This window comes from Anastrepha ludens, chromosome 2 (assembly GCF_028408465.1).
Source record: "Anastrepha ludens isolate Willacy chromosome 2, idAnaLude1.1, whole genome shotgun sequence".
In the NCBI taxonomy this organism is placed as follows: domain Eukaryota; kingdom Metazoa; phylum Arthropoda; class Insecta; order Diptera; family Tephritidae; genus Anastrepha; species Anastrepha ludens.
Genome location: NC_071498.1, coordinates 123148962 through 123168534, shown reverse-complemented (window position 1 = coordinate 123168534; position 19573 = coordinate 123148962). Strand labels below are relative to the sequence as shown.

The window sequence follows — 19573 nt, the reverse complement described above, 5'->3', positions numbered from 1 at the left end:
GTGCGCGCACGACAATCGTTCAGGCAACGCGACTCTGCCAACTTTTGTTTCAATGCGATCCCGGAATTCATACATGTTACCGATTTGGAGGTTTCACCTTTTCCTGCGAGCGAAAAAAGTTACAAACCGCCAATGAAAGTGCAAAAACAAAAGAAAAATCAAAAAGCAAAAATTAAAACAAAACTCTACACAAGTAGAAGAAAGTCAATAAGTAGCAAAAAACGTGAAAAGTGAAAAGTAATAATAGCAGTCAACTCGTCCAGTACTCATACAAACATACGTACATACAAATGGTCATATAACCTGCTGTGAGATCGAAGATTGAAGTACCATTTAGTGTTGACACTTAACCCCAACGCTAAACTTTTATTTTGTTTTTATTTCACATGCGAAGTGAAGCCACTTTTGACTTTTATAGCGATTGTGATAGAAATAAAATATTTGTGAAACTTATTGCTGATACTTCCTTGCGCCCCATAGCCGACACACTAAGCAGCGCGGCGGTAGCTGCAACAAAAGCTGCTGTTAGCCAAGCAAAGTGTGTTGGCTGCCACTTATACGGGTAGAATTCGTTACGCGCTGCATATTAAAAAAGATCCAGTATGTCATTCTGCGTCATCTTGACCACTCGCTTTAATCACACACTGAGCGCGTTTAACTAGCAACGGACATCAACGTCATCAATCGCAGCATCTTCAAAACGCGCGCACGTTATGGCAGTCACCATCGTTGGTTGCAACATCGTTGAATCGTTGTCGGTGTTGCTGCTAAGTGCATTGTGTTGCTGGCAGTTAGAGTTGCAGCTGCGAGGATCCACGTTTATGGTTGCGGCGTTTATTAACGTGCGTCAAACGCGCGATATCATCATTACAGATGCGGTAAGACTATACGCCTACAGTGGAGAAAAAACGAATAGTGACAAAGGGATGTTTTTTTGATTTCCAAGTTTTTACTCAAACTAAAAGGAATAAAACTGGATTTGTCAAAAATTATTGTATTGGGTATGGGAATAAGTTTCCGTCCTTTCTTAGCCAAAGTTACGAATTATTTGAACAATTAAAAATCACATGATATTATGTGAATATGCCATTGGAAGCTACAACTTTACTCCATCTTTCGGGCAGCATAGGGATTCCTCTGACGAAAAGTTCGGGTTCTTTTGACTTGGTCCATTCATTGAGCCAGTTTGCGGTGCTCTCGTAAGAAGTGAACCGCTCTCCAATAATTGCTGACTGCATTGATCGGAACAGATGGTAATTCGAAAGTGCAAAGTCTGGGCAATACGGTGAGTGGGGCAAGGTTTGGCAATTCAGTCCTTGTAAATATTTCTGAATCGAAGCGAAATCAGTTTGTCATGTCTACCAACCCATTCCGGCCGCTTTTCTTTGAGAGCTGAATTTAAACGCATTAGCTACAGTAGATAACGATCGCCAGTGATGGTTTCAGATGGTTTAAGAGGTTCATAATAGATGACACTCTCCTGATCGCACCAGATGCACAACATAACCTTAGAAGCATGAATATTTTTTTTCGTTATCGATGGTCCTGGTTCACCTGGCAGGCTCCAACATTTTCGATACTCGAGTTATCATAACAGATCCATTTTTCATCGCCAGTGGTGATGTGATGCATAAAATCTTTTCTTTTCTGCGTTCAAGAAGTGTCTTACACGTCACCAAACGTCTCCCGATATCCCTCTCCTTCAATTGATGTGGCACCTAGTTACCTGCTTTCTGGAACATTCCCATCGCGTGCAAACGTTTACCGACGGTTGACCTGTCAACATCTAACTCTGTGGACGTATCATCAAGGGCTCGACATGCGTCTTCATTCAATAATTGTTGCAGTTGAGTATATTCGAATATTTTCGGTGTCCTTCGCTTGTTCGATCTTTATCACTCACTTCGAAATTGCCCCTTTGAAAGCGTCGACACCACTCTCTCAGATAAAAAAGGGGTGGAAACTTATTCCCATCCCCAATATGTATATTGAGGTAATTAAATATCATTTAAATAATAACCTTTTCGTAATTTTCATTCAGAAAGAAAATAAGGACCCAATTTTTATTCCAACCTGCAAATAATATTAGGGACAAATGATAAGTTATGGAGGTAATCGGCTTCAATTCAGCCGAATTTGATTTGATAACTATTTAACCGTCTATATTTGCTTTCCTTTGAGTTTTTTGCTTTCTCCTACCCAGTCATCAGCATCCCCTTGACTGTTGTTAAAGGAGAACTCCATTTCAATATTTCCATTTCTCCATTTCTTCGAATGGTATTTCGAAAATCCTATGGCCAAGTACCACGCCATTCAATTTGCTAAGTTGGAGCTGTGCTTACCGTCCATTGGATGATCGGAACTCACGCAAAAAAGCTGGGTTTCCCATTCAATACCCATTGCAGAAGTTGAGGAGAAGGAGACTACTGAGCACTTTTTCTGTAAATGTCCAGGCTTGGCAGCCAGATGTTTAAGGTCACTTAATGATCCTTTCCTCGACAGCCTGGACAGTGCTCCAACCTAAATCCCATCCCAACAGCTCTGGTTGACTGTAGATATTTCCCCTTGGAGGTCTTAAAATGGTATCAAAACCGCGTTTTAGTGCTACTCAGGGGCTACCAGTCTGGTACTGCAATCATTTCCCCTACCCAGCTACATTTTGCTTAAGTATTGCCCAAACATTTTCAAAAGGGTTGACATCAGGCGATTGTGAAGACCAGTCCAACATTTCAATTACATTTTGCTGTTTCCACTTAACACACCTTCGAGTTCTATGGATCGTTGTCCTCTTGTAAAATCCAAGGTTCGCTACTTCTTCCAAACATCTTCCCAGCTGTCGGTAATAATGCTTTGTTAAATTTTATTCATCAAAACTGCTTTCAAATTGCCAATAAACACAAATAGACGGCTAGATCGACGAAGAAGCCCCAAACAGAATCTTAACTGAATGCTTAACAGTGCCTTGAAGTTGTCGATTATCAGCAGTACACCAGGGCCGACGTATGCAACTAAAGACAGATTCATCCGTGAAGGAAAATTCTGAATTTCTGAATTTGCCTTAGCCCAATTTGTAGTAATGAGAGAGCGATTTTTTTCAGCTAGTCAGGCGACTCTGAAAGCCTTCCTGTCAACTGGAAACACCTCAAAAATGGTAAATGACTGACTGCGCCTTGAATTATTTATTAAGTATGTGTGTATAGACCTAATTAATTTAATTAAAGTGAAATATGTATAAACGGCAGAACCCTCTGGATTCGTTTAATTGAACAGAAGTAAAGCGTTTCAGCATTTTTTTTGTTAAAAGATATATTTAGGAAATTTCCCCACCATCAGAATAATATTTAGGAAATTGTATGACATCACGCCCCTTTCCAACGTATAAAATTGTATTATAATCCGAATACTTGAAAAACCAAATAATTTAAAATTGTCACATTCACGCAATTATACATAAATATTCCTCTGCGAATTGAGTGCGAAATAGTTCAAGTAACAAATTGAAAGTTTCGACTTATTGAATCTATGGAGTTAGTCAAGTGGAGGGTAAACTTCAAGCGACAAGGGCATATTAAATCGTAGGAGTGTCGCGTGCTTACTAAATATACCCGCATACACACATACATACACATGCAGCTACTTGGGTGTGTAATTTTTATATTCGAGTGTGCATTGGGAGCTGGTGCTGAATGCATAATTTGAAGTCATACAAATAGTTGTACATACATACATGCAAATGTACATAGCATATACAGGGTGGGCCATCAAACGTTTGAAAGTGTTTGAAAAACTGATTGGTTTTTTTGGTTGGACTAAAATGCAGCCATAACCGAATGGGTTGATGCGTGACTAGCATTCGCAATTCATAGAGAACGTAGGATCGATTCTCGGTAAAAGATCAAAATTAAAAAGTTTTTTCTAATCGCGGTCGCCCCTCGGCAGGCAATCGCAAACCTTCGGGTGTATTTCTGCCATAAAAAAGCTCCTCATAAAAATAATTGTCTTTCGAAGACGACTTGAAACTGTAGGTCCCTCCATCCTATTATATATATTTATAATATATTAGGACATGAAGTTTCGTTAACATTTGCGGCTCATGAAATGAGTTGAACAATGTTGGGAAATATTAAAAATTTACTTGCAAAGTGGTGGTGACTCCCCTTCCAAAATTGCAAGAAAATAATTTTTACTTGAAACCCATATTTTCCGACGCCCACGCACGGGCATCAGCTGTCTATAAGTTGCCTAAATGACAGTCCAGAGTATTATTTATAAACGCGCGGAAGCATTTAGCCGAGAGTAAACGCGAAAAAAGAAAATCAGTAATGGATTTTAAACGTAATAGTGTGATTGTATTATATTTGGCTGGAAAATCACAAGCAGCGATTGTTCGTGAGCTCGAGCACCTTAAAGTAAATACATTTTTTGTTTATCGCACCATTACGCATCGTTACGATGTTTTTCGTAGCATCGCGAAACGTCATGGAAGTGGTCATCAAAAGACTGCAACGACACGTGAAATGGTTCAAAAAGTGAAGAAGCGACTTGAGCGAAATCCCCGACGAAGTGACAATCAAATCGCGAAAGGAGTGAAAATATCTGACCGTATCATACGTCGCATACTGAAAAACGATCTCAAAGTCAAGCCTTACAAGATCCAAAAGGTGCATGATCTCATACCAAAGGAGCAACAAGTCAGATTTGAGAGCAACGTCCGAACTAAAAGATTCACCAATCTCGAGGCGCTGAAGAAAGCCATTGTCGGCGAGTGGGCAAAAATATCTGCAAGTCACTTTCGGGCAGCTTGCGATTCCTTTCTGCACCGTCGCAAGGCCATAGTCAAAGCAGAAAATGGTCGTATTAAGCAAAAGTAAATTTATTCTTAATTTTGTATTGTTTTCACACGTTTTTTACTTTGAATTGAATAAAAGTAAATATAGGGCCAATATATTGAAGGGAGCCAATTAGGATAAGCCAAATAATCGAAAAATTGGTGCCATCGTAAGAATTGTTCTAGCAAAAACCCCACATTGAAAAAACAAAATCATTCATTTCTTACTTAAAGCTATTTCAAGTTTCAAACGTAAGATGGCTCACCCTGTATATATGTGGCTATACGAATGGATATTATTGTTATTGGAAAAACACCCGTGGCTTTTGGAAGTTTTATGACAAACTTTACTATCGCAAGTTTATCGTCACTCATCCCTGTTGTTGCTTTTCTTTGGCTTCTATGTGTTTCTGTGTCAATGTGTGATTTTATTGCTGAGTTGTCGACACACGTGCCGGCATTTGCATTTGCCAAAATTAGACAAGCAATATGAGCAATTAAAAATATTTAACAATACTCGAAAAGTCATACCCATCACAGCACTGGGACTGAAAATAAACTAAAAAATGTCAAAAAAAAATTTAAATCGAAATAATCGAATAAGTCATTCCTATAAAAAGAATCTGCTACTAGTTTATTTTTTTTTATTTTTTGTTTTTCACAATGATCTCTTACTTTGAGTTTAAAACTTAATCCTTTACCTCATACGAGCCCATAGAGCAGGTTTAATTCCATTTTATTTCTAAATTAAGTATATATTACAGCATAAACGATATGAAGTGTTGCCAACTTCACACCCAGCAAAAAAAACTTCGGTGCGAAAGAACAAAGGAGTTGTTGCGCTTGCACGAACGTGACGAATTTCCTAACATTGTGTTTTCTGATGAAAAAAATTTCCCAATTGAGCAGTTCATAAACACTCAAAACGATCGTGTTTACTTGGCCGAACGCTCATACGAGAATTTGAGCCTACGTATGGCCACTCGAAGCAATTTCCCATCGCAAGTAATGGTTTGGGCCGCAATGACCGCTGATAGACGCTCTCCAATCGTTTTTATCGAGCCTGGTGTCAAAGTGAATGCGACTTATTATCGGGAAAATGTTTTCGAAGCTGCTTTAGAGCCGTGGACACGCAAACATTTCGGTCGTAGACCATGGACGTTCTAACAGGACTCGGCACCGTCTTATAAAGCTCGTGTGAACCAATCGTCCACACAATGGCTTTCGAATTCGCCAGACACAAATCCGATGGACTGTTCCATCTGCTCCATTTTGGAGAGCAAGGTGAGGACTAAAAAATATGCCAGTATGGATGCGCTGAAAAAAACGATTATACGAGAATGGGCCAAAATACCTCAAAATTACATTCGTGCAGCATTCAACTCATTTGTTGACCGTTTGAAGGCTATAGTCAAGGCAAAAGGTGGTCATATCGAGCTAAAGTGAATATATGTTAAAATTGTAATCATTTTTGAACAATTTTGTATTTGAAATCAATAAAAACTAATTTCAGACAAAAAAGTTATGGTGTTTTGAATAGGTAACACTTCATATCGTCATAACACATCAAATACATATTTAGCAATAATAAAACACACAATATACGTATCCTTTTGAGAGGAAAATAGAAATATAGAGCCCTGACATCTGCCCTCCCCGCCCATTTTTGTATTCATACTTTGCGTGTTAGGTCTCAAGTGCAATAAGCCAAAGTTATTGGGCTTTCAATTACGATCTCCGGTCTACTTAAACCCATCCATCCAGCCTTGATCTTAAGAAATATTATTCATATTCGTCTTTTAAAAGACGCGCCTAGAAGTTGTTTTAAAATAAAGCTTGTAAAAATTGATATTCGTTCAGGAGTCCCTGCTTTTATTCAAAATACGATTCTTATGTGAAACATTTCATCATTTAAATGTCCACCATGAGCGCGTCTACAGGTCAACGCCGTCTAACAGTCAATTGGTGAATGCCTATTTGTTAAGCACCACGAGATGTCGATGGTTGTCCAGCCACACTTTGCGTAGAGAACGTCCAGTTTTTGGTCTGCCACTCTTTATTCTATCTTCAACAGAACCAGTTACTTGAAATTTTTCACCAGCCTTTGAATTGCCCACTCAATCGGGTGATTATTTCCACGAATTTTGCGATATGTTGTTCTTAAAGATCGACCATTTTCATAACAAATTTCAATAATTTTTAGGCGTTGTTCTGTCCTGTAAAATTATACTAGACAAATGTCAAAGATAACGAAAGATATAATCTTAGAGTTATTCACCACTAACATCTAGGCGTAACTTTTGAAAGACTATTTACAGTATTAATTTTGAATATGGCGGATTTCACAAACAAGTCAAGATTGGTGTAGCAATGTGAAACTCCTTTGAATGACGCCAATATCCAGCTCTCTCGGTAGACTTAATTCGGATCGAGTATCGAATCATCCTCGGTAACCATCTCGGCTAATGGCTAGCCAGATACATTTCCTTGATCCCCTCAGGCGAAAATTAGATTCCAGTTCTAATTGGATTCATAAATCTACACACGTTTCGCACGGCGTCCGATTGCAGAATTATCACTCTTAACTGACTTAAATATAATATGTCCAGGCCCGGAATTACGAGGCTAATCGCCGTTTTTGCTTGTCATTGACCTACTTGCACTCACTCCAGAAAACAAGAATGAAAGTGTTTAAAGGTTTTCACTATTTTAGCAATTGAACTGGTTGGTTTCATAAACTCATTAGGGGAGTATGTGTCAAAAATTCGGTTTTCGTGATCAGAACCATTGTATATATAAGTTGAGAAAAAAGAAATCCATTATTTTTGCGTAAAATGTTTGCGCAAATGGCTTAAAACTGTTTTATGATCGATCTTTAGCTGCTGGGCGGTGCTACGACTACTAACAAGCCGATCAACTTCAATTATTTCTGTGATTTTATCGACATCAGAAATACCTGACCGGAATCGACGAAACCAAAATTCCACGTAATTAGCTGTAATAGTATCGGTACCATAAACACCATTCACAATTTCAGCGAGCTGGTTTCCATTTTCGCCCTCATCAAAGGAAAACTGTAAAATGTACCGAATTGTCTCTTTGTTTCCTTTGACTTCCTTTTTTTAGTGTGAAATATCCTATACCTTGACAACGAATATAAAGTTTAAATATCATAGTTTGATCGATACTTGTCGAGATATCGATCACTACAGCCATCACCGAGAAAATAGTGAACACGAAATTCAGGCAAGAGTGGAAATGGTAAACTTATCAATCTTCTACGAAAGTTTTATGCTGATGGAAAAGAGGAATTAATTAAGGCATTGTCAGAATCTCAGTCTGAAATATAATTGGAGTTTTACTCAAAAATACTGTGGGCAGCGTAACCGGCGTTGGACTGGTGAGTGTTTTTTGAAGCGCGGTCGCCGCGCAGAGTGAATGTTTTATATTAATCTTAAAATATTCCATTAGGTATTTCTTTCCTTTAGGTATTCTTTATAATGGTGCCAAAATATCTGATACGCCCTTTAACGAGCAATTGAAGCCCCTTTTACTTGTCTACTCATATCTATTTCATTAACGCAGTGATGCTAGCAACATATTTCAATTCGATTATGGCAATCCTTGGGATACATACAATTTCTTCTGTTGACTCATTAGCGGCACGATCAGAAAAAATCCGCGGGTATGTCGTCAATGTCCTGTATTAACGCTGTAATATAATTTTTTGATCATTCTCAGAATTGAATTCATCAAAACATCTAACCGGCTGTTTTACGAGAAGATTTTTCTCCCCCTATATATTTTAGAAAGGTTGTTATTTTTGGTCTAAATATAGAAAAATTAATATTGGTAGCTGAAAACGGTTTTATTGTTTTTCAAAATTTTCTCGACTTTTGGATTCTTTTGGACCAATTTTCAGGGCAATTTCATTGATTCAACATGAACACACCTTTTTTGCCGCAAGGCGTTCATGGAAATCTTGTAGATGTGTGACTTACTAATGCCTAAGATGCCTCAACCTCACAGTATATGACAAGATGATCTTACTCAATAATTTGCTGATATTTTCTAGCACAATGGAAGACCTTCAAGGGAATTCATTGTGCCAGTCTTTTACGATGCTGAAGAACATCATCTTCCTCCTTATTGAACCTGCAAAAATGGAAGAAATACAATAATATTGTAATTCTATCTAGAATGCCCCACGTGATGATTCTAGAATTATTCTTATTTAATTCCAGATAGGTAAATTGTCCCAGTATGATCTTCTTTGACTTTCCTCTACTTTCTGAATAAGAGAGGAGAAGTTACACTTTTCTAGGCCACTTAATAAATCTGGGTTTATAAATGGGGCAGCCTCCTCTTTCCTAGCTAATTTATCTGCCATGTCGTTCCTGTAATTCCTATGGGGCCTGGTACCCAAAATATTCAGCTTATCAAGACATTCCAGCACAAGTTTTGATGTAACCTGGAAAGTGTTGGCAGCCTTTATTTCTGCCTGGCTAACAGTATGAGCAGTTATGCTCCTTTTTTATAGATTTAATTAAAAGTTAAAGTTCAAGTTTATAGTAAGCGCATACCATATTTCTATTAAGTAGACTCCCGCTTGAAATATATTAATATTCTTGCTTAATACTTCCGCCTATCTTTTCCCAGGTCCGCAGACATCTACCCTTCACCTTCTTCGCTGAGAGATCCATCCGTTTACCATGTTATCACGTTCGGGTTTATGTTGTTAGTTTGAGATAACCCTTCCCAAGTCTTTTATTGCCCAGTTCAGTCATGAAACGTTTTACAAAACTGAACATCGGTAGCATCATAGCCCATGACATTGAGATTTCAGGTGTTAATTCAGCAAGATTATCAAGAACATCTGGAAAAATTAATCGCACGAAAATGTGCAAGGTTTAATATCAATTTTTGCCGAGATGAATATGGCTCTCAGATCAAAACGTTCTGAGTACGTTTATGGTAAAATATGTTTAACTTTCCAATGAACATGTGAGACGGCGCCTAACAATCCTAGAATTACTCACGATGAGAAATATAAAAAGCAACCCTCGTATTAGCAGTTAATGATTGCGGCATCATAAATTTACAACAATTAAGTTACCAGCATTTATCAATAATTCACAAGTGATTTAAGTTACGAGTAAAAGTTTATTATATACTTACTTTTAACTTTCTAGATTCTAGCGTTACTCCGACCGATTGAAAGCATCATTCCCTTAGTAATATTCCAAAGCTTGATGTGCGACTTCATATTGAGGAATAAGAAAAAATCGTATGTAGGTAGAAATATTGAAGCTAAAGAGTGGGATAGCAACATTGGAATGTCTTTCTTTGCCAAAATTTTATGCGAAATGAACGAGGAATGGGACGAAGTGCTGCATGGTGCAATTCTGGTTGCTTCACTGTATACGTTTTTAATTCAGTTTTATCAGATTTTTATATGATTATGTAATATTTTCTATTCTTCTGCTTAAATTTGTGCTGAGATAGGAGATCTTTGTTTGTATTAAATATTTTACAAGTGAGTGTAGCTGTGGCTCAGCAAACTTTGACAGTCGTTTACTCAGAGGTTTGGGGACCAGAATTTGGTTGACTTACGATTACTTTCAGGATAAATTCTGTATTCGCAACACAGAACCAGTTACTTGAAATTTTTCACCAGCCTTTGAATTGCCCACTCAATCGGGTGATTATTTCCACGAATTTTGCGATATGTTGTTCTTAAAGATCGACCATTTTCATAACAAATTTCAATAATTTTTAGGCGTTGTTCTGTCCTGTAAAATTATACTAGACAAATGTCAAAGATAACGAAAGATATAATCTTAGAGTTATTCACCACTAACATCTAGGCGTAACTTTTGAAAGACTATTTACAGTATTAATTTTGAATATGGCGGATTTCACAAACAAGTCAAGATTGGTGTAGCAATGTGAAACTCCTTTGAATGACGCCAATATCCAGCTCTCTCGGTAGACTTAATTCGGATCGAGTATCGAATCATCCTCGGTAACCATCTCGGCTAATGGCTAGCCAGATACATTTCCTTGATCCCCTCAGGCGAAAATTAGATTCCAGTTCTAATTGGATTCATAAATCTACACACGTTTCGCACGGCGTCCGATTGCAGAATTATCACTCTTAACTGACTTAAATATAATATGTCCAGGCCCGGAATTACGAGGCTAATCGCCGTTTTTGCTTGTCATTGACCTACTTGCACTCACTCCAGAAAACAAGAATGAAAGTGTTTAAAGGTTTTCACTATTTTAGCAATTGAACTGGTTGGTTTCATAAACTCATTAGGGGAGTATGTGTCAAAAATTCGGTTTTCGTGATCAGAACCATTGTATATATAAGTTGAGAAAAAAGAAATCCATTATTTTTGCGTAAAATGTTTGCGCAAATGGCTTAAAACTGTTTTATGATCGATCTTTAGCTGCTGGGCGGTGCTACGACTACTAACAAGCCGATCAACTTCAATTATTTCTGTGATTTTATCGACATCAGAAATACCTGACCGGAATCGACGAAACCAAAATTCCACGTAATTAGCTGTAATAGTATCGGTACCATAAACACCATTCACAATTTCAGCGAGCTGGTTTCCATTTTCGCCCTCATCAAAGGAAAACTGTAAAATGTACCGAATTGTCTCTTTGTTTCCTTTGACTTCCTTTTTTTAGTGTGAAATATCCTATACCTTGACAACGAATATAAAGTTTAAATATCATAGTTTGATCGATACTTGTCGAGATATCGATCACTACAGCCATCACCGAGAAAATAGTGAACACGAAATTCAGGCAAGAGTGGAAATGGTAAACTTATCAATCTTCTACGAAAGTTTTATGCTGATGGAAAAGAGGAATTAATTAAGGCATTGTCAGAATCTCAGTCTGAAATATAATTGGAGTTTTACTCAAAAATACTGTGGGCAGCGTAACCGGCGTTGGACTGGTGAGTGTTTTTTGAAGCGCGGTCGCCGCGCAGAGTGAATGTTTTATATTAATCTTAAAATATTCCATTAGGTATTTCTTTCCTTTAGGTATTCTTTATAATGGTGCCAAAATATCTGATACGCCCTTTAACGAGCAATTGAAGCCCCTTTTACTTGTCTACTCATATCTATTTCATTAACGCAGTGATGCTAGCAACATATTTCAATTCGATTATGGCAATCCTTGGGATACATACAATTTCTTCTGTTGACTCATTAGCGGCACGATCAGAAAAAATCCGCGGGTATGTCGTCAATGTCCTGTATTAACGCTGTAATATAATTTTTTGATCATTCTCAGAATTGAATTCATCAAAACATCTAACCGGCTGTTTTACGAGAAGATTTTTCTCCCCCTATATATTTTAGAAAGGTTGTTATTTTTGGTCTAAATATAGAAAAATTAATATTGGTAGCTGAAAACGGTTTTATTGTTTTTCAAAATTTTCTCGACTTTTGGATTCTTTTGGACCAATTTTCAGGGCAATTTCATTGATTCAACATGAACACACCTTTTTTGCCGCAAGGTGTTCATGGAAATCTTGTAGATGTGTGACTTACTAATGCCTAAGATGCCTCAACCTCACAGTATATGACAAGATGATCTTACTCAATAATTTGCTGATATTTTCTAGCACAATGGAAGACCTTCAAGGGAATTCATTGTGCCAGTCTTTTACGATGCTGAAGAATGTTGCTTGTCGCCGTATAATTATTATAGTTCACCGATGTGTTCTTGTCGCGTTATTATCATAGTAATATTATGAGCGCAAAAGGGGCAATTCGAAAATTCTCAAAACGATAGGGTTTATATGACCGACTGTTCATACGAGAATTTTAGTCATTAGGCAGACAAACATTTCGGTGGCAGACCATGGATGTTTCAGATGACGTTCTGAACTTCATAAAGTCCACACAATGGCTCTCAAATTCACCAGACGTGAATCCGATGAATAATTCTCTTGGAGAGTAAGATCCAAACTAAAAGATTCACCAGTCTCGAGGGGCTGCAAAAAGCCATTGTTCGCGAGTGAGCCAAAATACCTGTAAGTCACATTCGGCCAGCTTGCGATTCGTTTCTGTAGCATCTCAAGGTCATAGTCAAGGCAAAAGATGCTCATATCGAGCAAAAGTAAATTGATTCTTATTATGTTTAATTGAATAAAAGTAATTTTCCAAACTAAATTTACGGCATTTTTTATTGATTACACTTCGAGGGTCGGACCCTGTATATCTCTGAGTCCAATTTTCTGAACAAATTTTAGTATTTTTCTTATTTCATTGAGATTTTTTACCTTCTCTGGTCAAATACATACACCCAGGTGTTTGTCGCGCTCATGCATCAGTTCTGGGCACGATGCCAACAAGTGTTTGGCGCTATCATCTTCCTCCTTATTGAACCTGCAAAAATGGAAGAAATACAATAATATTGTAATTCTATCTAGAATGCCCCACGTGATGATTCTAGAATTATTCTTATTTAATTCCAGATAGGTAAATTGTCCCAGTATGATCTTCTTTGACTTTCCTCTACTTTCTGAATAAGAGAGGAGAAGTTACACTTTTCTAGGCCACTTAATAAATCTGGGTTTATAAATGGGGCAGCCTCCTCTTTCCTAGCTAATTTATCTGCCATGTCGTTCCTGTAATTCCTATGGGGCCTGGTACCCAAAATATTCAGCTTATCAAGACATTCCAGCACAAGTTTTGATGTAACCTGGAAAGTGTTGGCAGCCTTTATTTCTGCCTGGCTAACAGTATGAGCAGTTATGCTCCTTTTTTATAGATTTAATTAAAAGTTAAAGTTCAAGTTTATAGTAAGCGCATACCATATTTCTATTAAGTAGACTCCCGCTTGAAATATATTAATATTCTTGCTTAATACTTCCGCCTATCTTTTCCCAGGTCCGCAGACATCTACCCTTCACCTTCTTCGCTGAGAGATCCATCCGTTTACCATGTTATCACGTTCGGGTTTATGTTGTTAGTTTGAGATAACCCTTCCCAAGTCTTTTATTGCCCAGTTCAGTCATGAAACGTTTTACAAAACTGAACATCGGTAGCATCATAGCCCATGACATTGAGATTTCAGGTGTTAATTCAGCAAGATTATCAAGAACATCTGGAAAAATTAATCGCACGAAAATGTGCAAGGTTTAATATCAATTTTTGCCGAGATGAATATGGCTCTCAGATCAAAACGTTCTGAGTACGTTTATGGTAAAATATGTTTAACTTTCCAATGAACATGTGAGACGGCGCCTAACAATCCTAGAATTACTCACGATGAGAAATATAAAAAGCAACCCTCGTATTAGCAGTTAATGATTGCGGCATCATAAATTTACAACAATTAAGTTACCAGCATTTATCAATAATTCACAAGTGATTTAAGTTACGAGTAAAAGTTTATTATATACTTACTTTTAACTTTCTAGATTCTAGCGTTACTCCGACCGATTGAAAGCATCATTCCCTTAGTAATATTCCAAAGCTTGATGTGCGACTTCATATTGAGGAATAAGAAAAAATCGTATGTAGGTAGAAATATTGAAGCTAAAGAGTGGGATAGCAACATTGGAATGTCTTTCTTTGCCAAAATTTTATGCGAAATGAACGAGGAATGGGACGAAGTGCTGCATGGTGCAATTCTGGTTGCTTCACTGTATACGTTTTTAATTCAGTTTTATCAGATTTTTATATGATTATGTAATATTTTCTATTCTTCTGCTTAAATTTGTGCTGAGATAGGAGATCTTTGTTTGTATTAAATATTTTACAAGTGAGTGTAGCTGTGGCTCAGCAAACTTTGACAGTCGTTTACTCAGAGGTTTGGGGACCAGAATTTGGTTGACTTACGATTACTTTCAGGATAAATTCTGTATTCGCAACACATTTGTTCGTTATTTCATTATCGATGCACTAAATTTGGAAGAATCTGACTCGCATTAGTAGACCCTAAATTATGGAACCACTTTCCCGGCCCAAATCGACACTTGAAATACATTTTTCCGAACCGCAAATTGAGCTTAATTTTTATGACTATTAAAAAAGGCCATACTATTTATTACGCTCCCGAATACCACGCACATGCAGGGTATACAAATATTAATTGGAAAACATTGTGCAGCGCAATAATAACCACAGTAAAATGGCAACGAAGCCCAATTACGGTTGTTATATCCATAAATACAGACTCACATTTGTATAGCACGGACATACAAACATATAAACATATGCACTTACTTAGGTATGTACGACGTTACGCCGCCACCTCTTTGCTTGGCCGTACATCCAGACACGAATTGAGCCATGCAGACAGCCAGGTAGACAATTTGCGTAAGTCACCTTCATGTCACTGCAGTGTCACATTGACGCCGATAGCGCCTATTAACTATTATTGTCTTTCTACCCACTTCAGTCACTCAATCAAACAACTTGTTACCTTGCTCCCTGATAGTCACAAATACTTAGGTAGTAAGCGCAATAAAAATGATTTATTACTTTATTCCTTCAATTTGTTCTTGCAGGTTAAACGCATACGTCGCGACGGCTATCCGGTGGAGAAGCATCATGTGTTAACAAAAGATGGCTATGCGCTCACACTACACCGCATCCCGCAATACAACACGTCCACAACGATGTCGTCGGCAAGTGGAACATATACGCGTCGACCAGTCGTTTTCCTGTTAGCCGGAATTTACGCCTCCTCGGACGCTTGGCTACTCAATGGTCGCGAAAACTCATTACCATATCTGTTGTGGCGTCAAGGCTACGACATTTGGCTGGGCAACAATCGCGGCAATATTTACACGCGGCGCAACGTGTGGTACAACGCGACTGAACGCGAATTCTGGAACTTTAGCTGGCATGAGATGAGCATTTTTGATATGCCTGCTATGGTGGACTATATTCTGCAGTGTACGGGTGAGGCGAAGATGCATTTTGTGGGCATCTCACAGGGTGGCACCGTCTTTCTGGTATTGAACTCAATGTTGCCGCAATACAATGCTGTCTTCAAGACGTCACATCTGCTGGCACCGGTGGCGTATGTGAGCAATACTAAAGGCGGGCTGGCCAAGATTTTCGGCCCCATATTGGGCACACGAAACTATGTGGCCAAAGTGTTGGAGGGCATGGAAATGGTGTCTACCAACAAGTTTGTGAAAAAGTTCCTCTCATCGCTTTGTTTCGAAAACGAGCGACCCATGGTGTGTGTCAGCCGCCTTTGGCCAGCGGTAGGCTATGACACGAAACATCTCAACAAGGTGGGTTTTAAAATTAATGTGATTAATATAAAAATGATGACCTATTTTATGTATTTGCAAATAGACTTTGCTGCCCGACATAATGGCCAATTTTCCGGTGGGTGGCTCCTTTAAGCAAATTATGCACTACTTTCAGGGCTACATCTCGTCGAAATTTCGGCAATACGACTACGGACCAGAGAAGAATTGGCTGATGTACAATCAACTGGAACCGCCCGACTACAAGCTGGAGCTAATTACGGCGCCGGTAACAATTTTCTATGCTGAGAACGACTACATCGTTTCGGTGGAGGATATTTGGCGGCTGCTGATGCGCTTGCGCAACCTTCAGGCCGTCTACAAGATTCCACGAAAACGTTGGAATCACTTCGATTTCATTTGTGGCTTGGGCGTGCGTGACTTTATATTTGATAAAATCATCAGAGCTGCAAACTATTACGAATATACCTACAGTTGACGACGATGATTCGATTGTATTCGAGTGTATTAGATTTAAACACTTTAATTGTGATGTATAGCAAAAAAAGCCGGTTTAAAAGGCAGCGACGAAATACTTTCTTGATTAGCAAAACTCAATATTTTATTATAGAAGTTTATGTTTGATTAATGTTGCCATAGCTAATTGTCGAATATTTTGTAAAATGTCTATTCTAGGTGGGGTAGGTAGGGTACAACCTTTTTAATAAGAAAGTTTTGAAAAAATTTAGGAATAAATCGTCCCCTTAGTATTACAATAGCCTATGTGCTCATAGGCTATTATTTTTTTATTGAATTTTTGGATTCTCCATCGTCGATTTTATATGTGGTCAAAATTTTGTCAAATTCTAGTAAAAAAATAATAAATATTTACAGATATAACGAGATTTGAGTGAGAGCTACTTTCGACAAAAAGTTTGAAATTCATTTTCTCAAAACATCATAAAATTTATAGGCTATTTTAATACTAAGGGGACGAAATGTCTAGATTAGTTTGAAGTGAAGTGTTTATAAGGTAATGCGAACGTGAGATTTTACCCATATCCAAGTTTTTTATATCATCATTTACTACTTAGAGTTATTACCCAGCCGACAACGATTGAGCGCGGTATTTGAAAAAACTTCATTTTTTGAAGTAGTCTCAAAATCGTAAAGGGTATTTTAAACGACGTGCCTAGATGTCGTTTTAAAATAAAACTTGTAAAACTTTAAATTTTTTCAGGCTTCACTATTTTTAATCAAAATACGGCTATTAACAACTACAGTGAAACCTCCCTCCCCGGACTCAACCTTTGCCCTTGACGTACTCAACCGTTCAATCACCACTCAACCTTTGCTCAGCCAAAAGAGATGTCCGCTCAAGGAGAGGGTATCTTATTTTAGAACTTTTTAATTTTTTAATTAATTGAATACTATACCTTGTTTAATAAAAAATATTGATATTAGATCGTTCAAGCGGAATTGTGTACATATTTTTTCAAAGTGCATATTTGATTAAAGTGTATAAATCCATATAAATAAAAACGAAAATAAAAAATTAATATTAAATTTCACTCAATAAACTATATTACATAAAACCAAATATATAAGATTGGATTTGGCATTTTTAAGAATGATAATTCGCATCCACGACATACTTCATTTTTTAGAGATAAAATTTGATTTGGCGGTACTCTGAAGAAAAAACCTGACTCGTCAGAATTATACGGTGATGACGTTATACCAAATGCACTCAATTAATTATTTATATTTCAATATTTAATTCATTATTAAAACTCACCTAACGGCTATTCCCCGGACAGATAAATCGTCTTCCTCGAAAGCTTTAATAATTTCAATTTTCTTCTTTACACTAAGGTTTGATCTCCCATCGTATTGCGTATATCCGCTATAACTGAATACAAATCACTGCGCAAACCAAAACCAAATGTGTGCATCAAAAAACTTCGCGCTTTATCCGCGAAGTTCCCTTTTACCACTTTTAAAATTTTGTCCACCTATGAGGAGTTCACGTCCGCTCAACAGAGATTTTTGTTTGAATTATTATGAAAAGAAATTTGAATGTCTTTTGATAAGAGGTTCGCGTTCGTTCAATAGAGGTTTTTGTGTCAATTTTATCAAAAATAACTGTCCGCGTCCGGCCAAAGGGATGTCCGCTTAAGAGATAGTAATCTGTACTGAAATGTATACTTAAAACTTGGTATAGAAAAAGAGTGAGATGCTCGTCCAATAGAGGTGTCCATTAAGAGAGGTTTCACTGCATATGTGAAAATTATATCATTTATATGTCCACCCGGGCACGTCTACAGTTAAAACCTGCCAAACAGTCGATTCGTGAATGACTGATTGTTGAGAATCGATGACGTCGAGATATCGATGTTGAAGTTTGTTCAGCAGCAATTTGCGCTACAGCAGCTATATTCTAAACCGAATGTTCAGTTTTTGGTCTTTGGCCAGTCTTTTTTCTATCCTCAATAGAACCAGTTTCTTGAAATTTTTTCACCAGCCTTTGAAGGGCCAACTCATTCGGACGATTTTTTCTACCAAAAAATTCACAAATTTTGCGATATGTTGTTCTTAAAGATCCATTACTTTCATAATAAAATTCAATAATTTTTACGCGTTGCTCTATCATCTGTCTACTTGACAAATGTCAAAGGTGATGAAAATTATTCACTACTGAGATCTAGGCGTCACTTTTAAAAGACCTTCTATAATTTTATTTCAACAAATTCACACATTTTTAAGAACGTTGCAAGAGTATTGTATTTAGGGAAATACAGTTTTATATTTCTAAAATATTTGTATTAGTTAGAGATCTTAGCCTTGAAAAATATGAATTCTTAGTGTCTTTGAAGTAATATATCTATATTTAGATAATAAAGCTAAAGAAGCCTCTGTAGTATTAAGGTGGGTAAATATATAAAGCATAATGTTTTAGTCAAAAAGCTAAATATTTTTAAATTATTTTTAACCTTTTGAAGTCATCCAAATGAATAAAGTAATATGCGTATACTTGTGGTTTTATTTTTGATATCTACTACCATATCAAAGAAAGGAAAAATATAAGGTACCTGACAGGGTTTGACGCTCATTGGAGGCATGAAACATAATAATAACATAACATAACATAACATAACATAATGGAGCATTATAAACGAAGTTGTTTCTAAAGCGGGAGTTAAGTTGTCAAGTTCGAGGATAGAGGATCTGCTCAAACTAGGCAATACTAGGCATTACTGGCACCCTGTTACATGCTTGGAGCTCAGCCCATAATCTACCACAATATTGCAAAATTCATTTTGCTTAGAAGTATGGCATCTTGGACCCCTTTAATAACGAATGAGTTAATGCAAACACAACAAATATTGTTTAAAGGCTGCGACCCTGTTTCATTTTTTTTTTTTTTGGTTGATTTGGTCGTAGGATTAAGATCTGGATCATCAATTTTCATTTTGTTCATTACTTAACATCAAAGAATCGAT

At 37.3% G+C, this 19573-nt stretch overlaps 1 protein-coding gene across 1 annotated transcript; it reads left to right on the top strand.

The window, feature by feature from the left end:
• The first annotated feature begins 1 nt into the window (after position 1).
• LOC128855253 (lipase 3-like) lies at positions 2-17637 on the top strand. Its single transcript, XM_054089986.1, has 3 exons — positions 2-878; positions 15375-16112; positions 16177-17637. Exons 1-3 carry the CDS (start codon positions 714-716, stop codon positions 16567-16569), a joined length of 1296 nt encoding a protein of 431 aa, XP_053945961.1. The 5' UTR covers positions 2-713; the 3' UTR covers positions 16570-17637.
• Positions 17638-19573: the final 1936 nt, after the last annotated feature.

Coding starts and splice junctions, on each gene's coding strand:
- LOC128855253 (XM_054089986.1), top strand. CDS start 714: ATGGCAGTCACCATCGTTGGTTGCAACATCGTTGAATCGTTGTCGGTG. Junction 879..15,374: donor ATATCATCATTACAGATGCG/GTAAGACTATAC, acceptor TTGTTCTTGCAG/GTTAAACGCATACGTCGCGA. Junction 16,113..16,176: donor ACACGAAACATCTCAACAAG/GTGGGTTTTAAA, acceptor ATTTGCAAATAG/ACTTTGCTGCCCGACATAAT.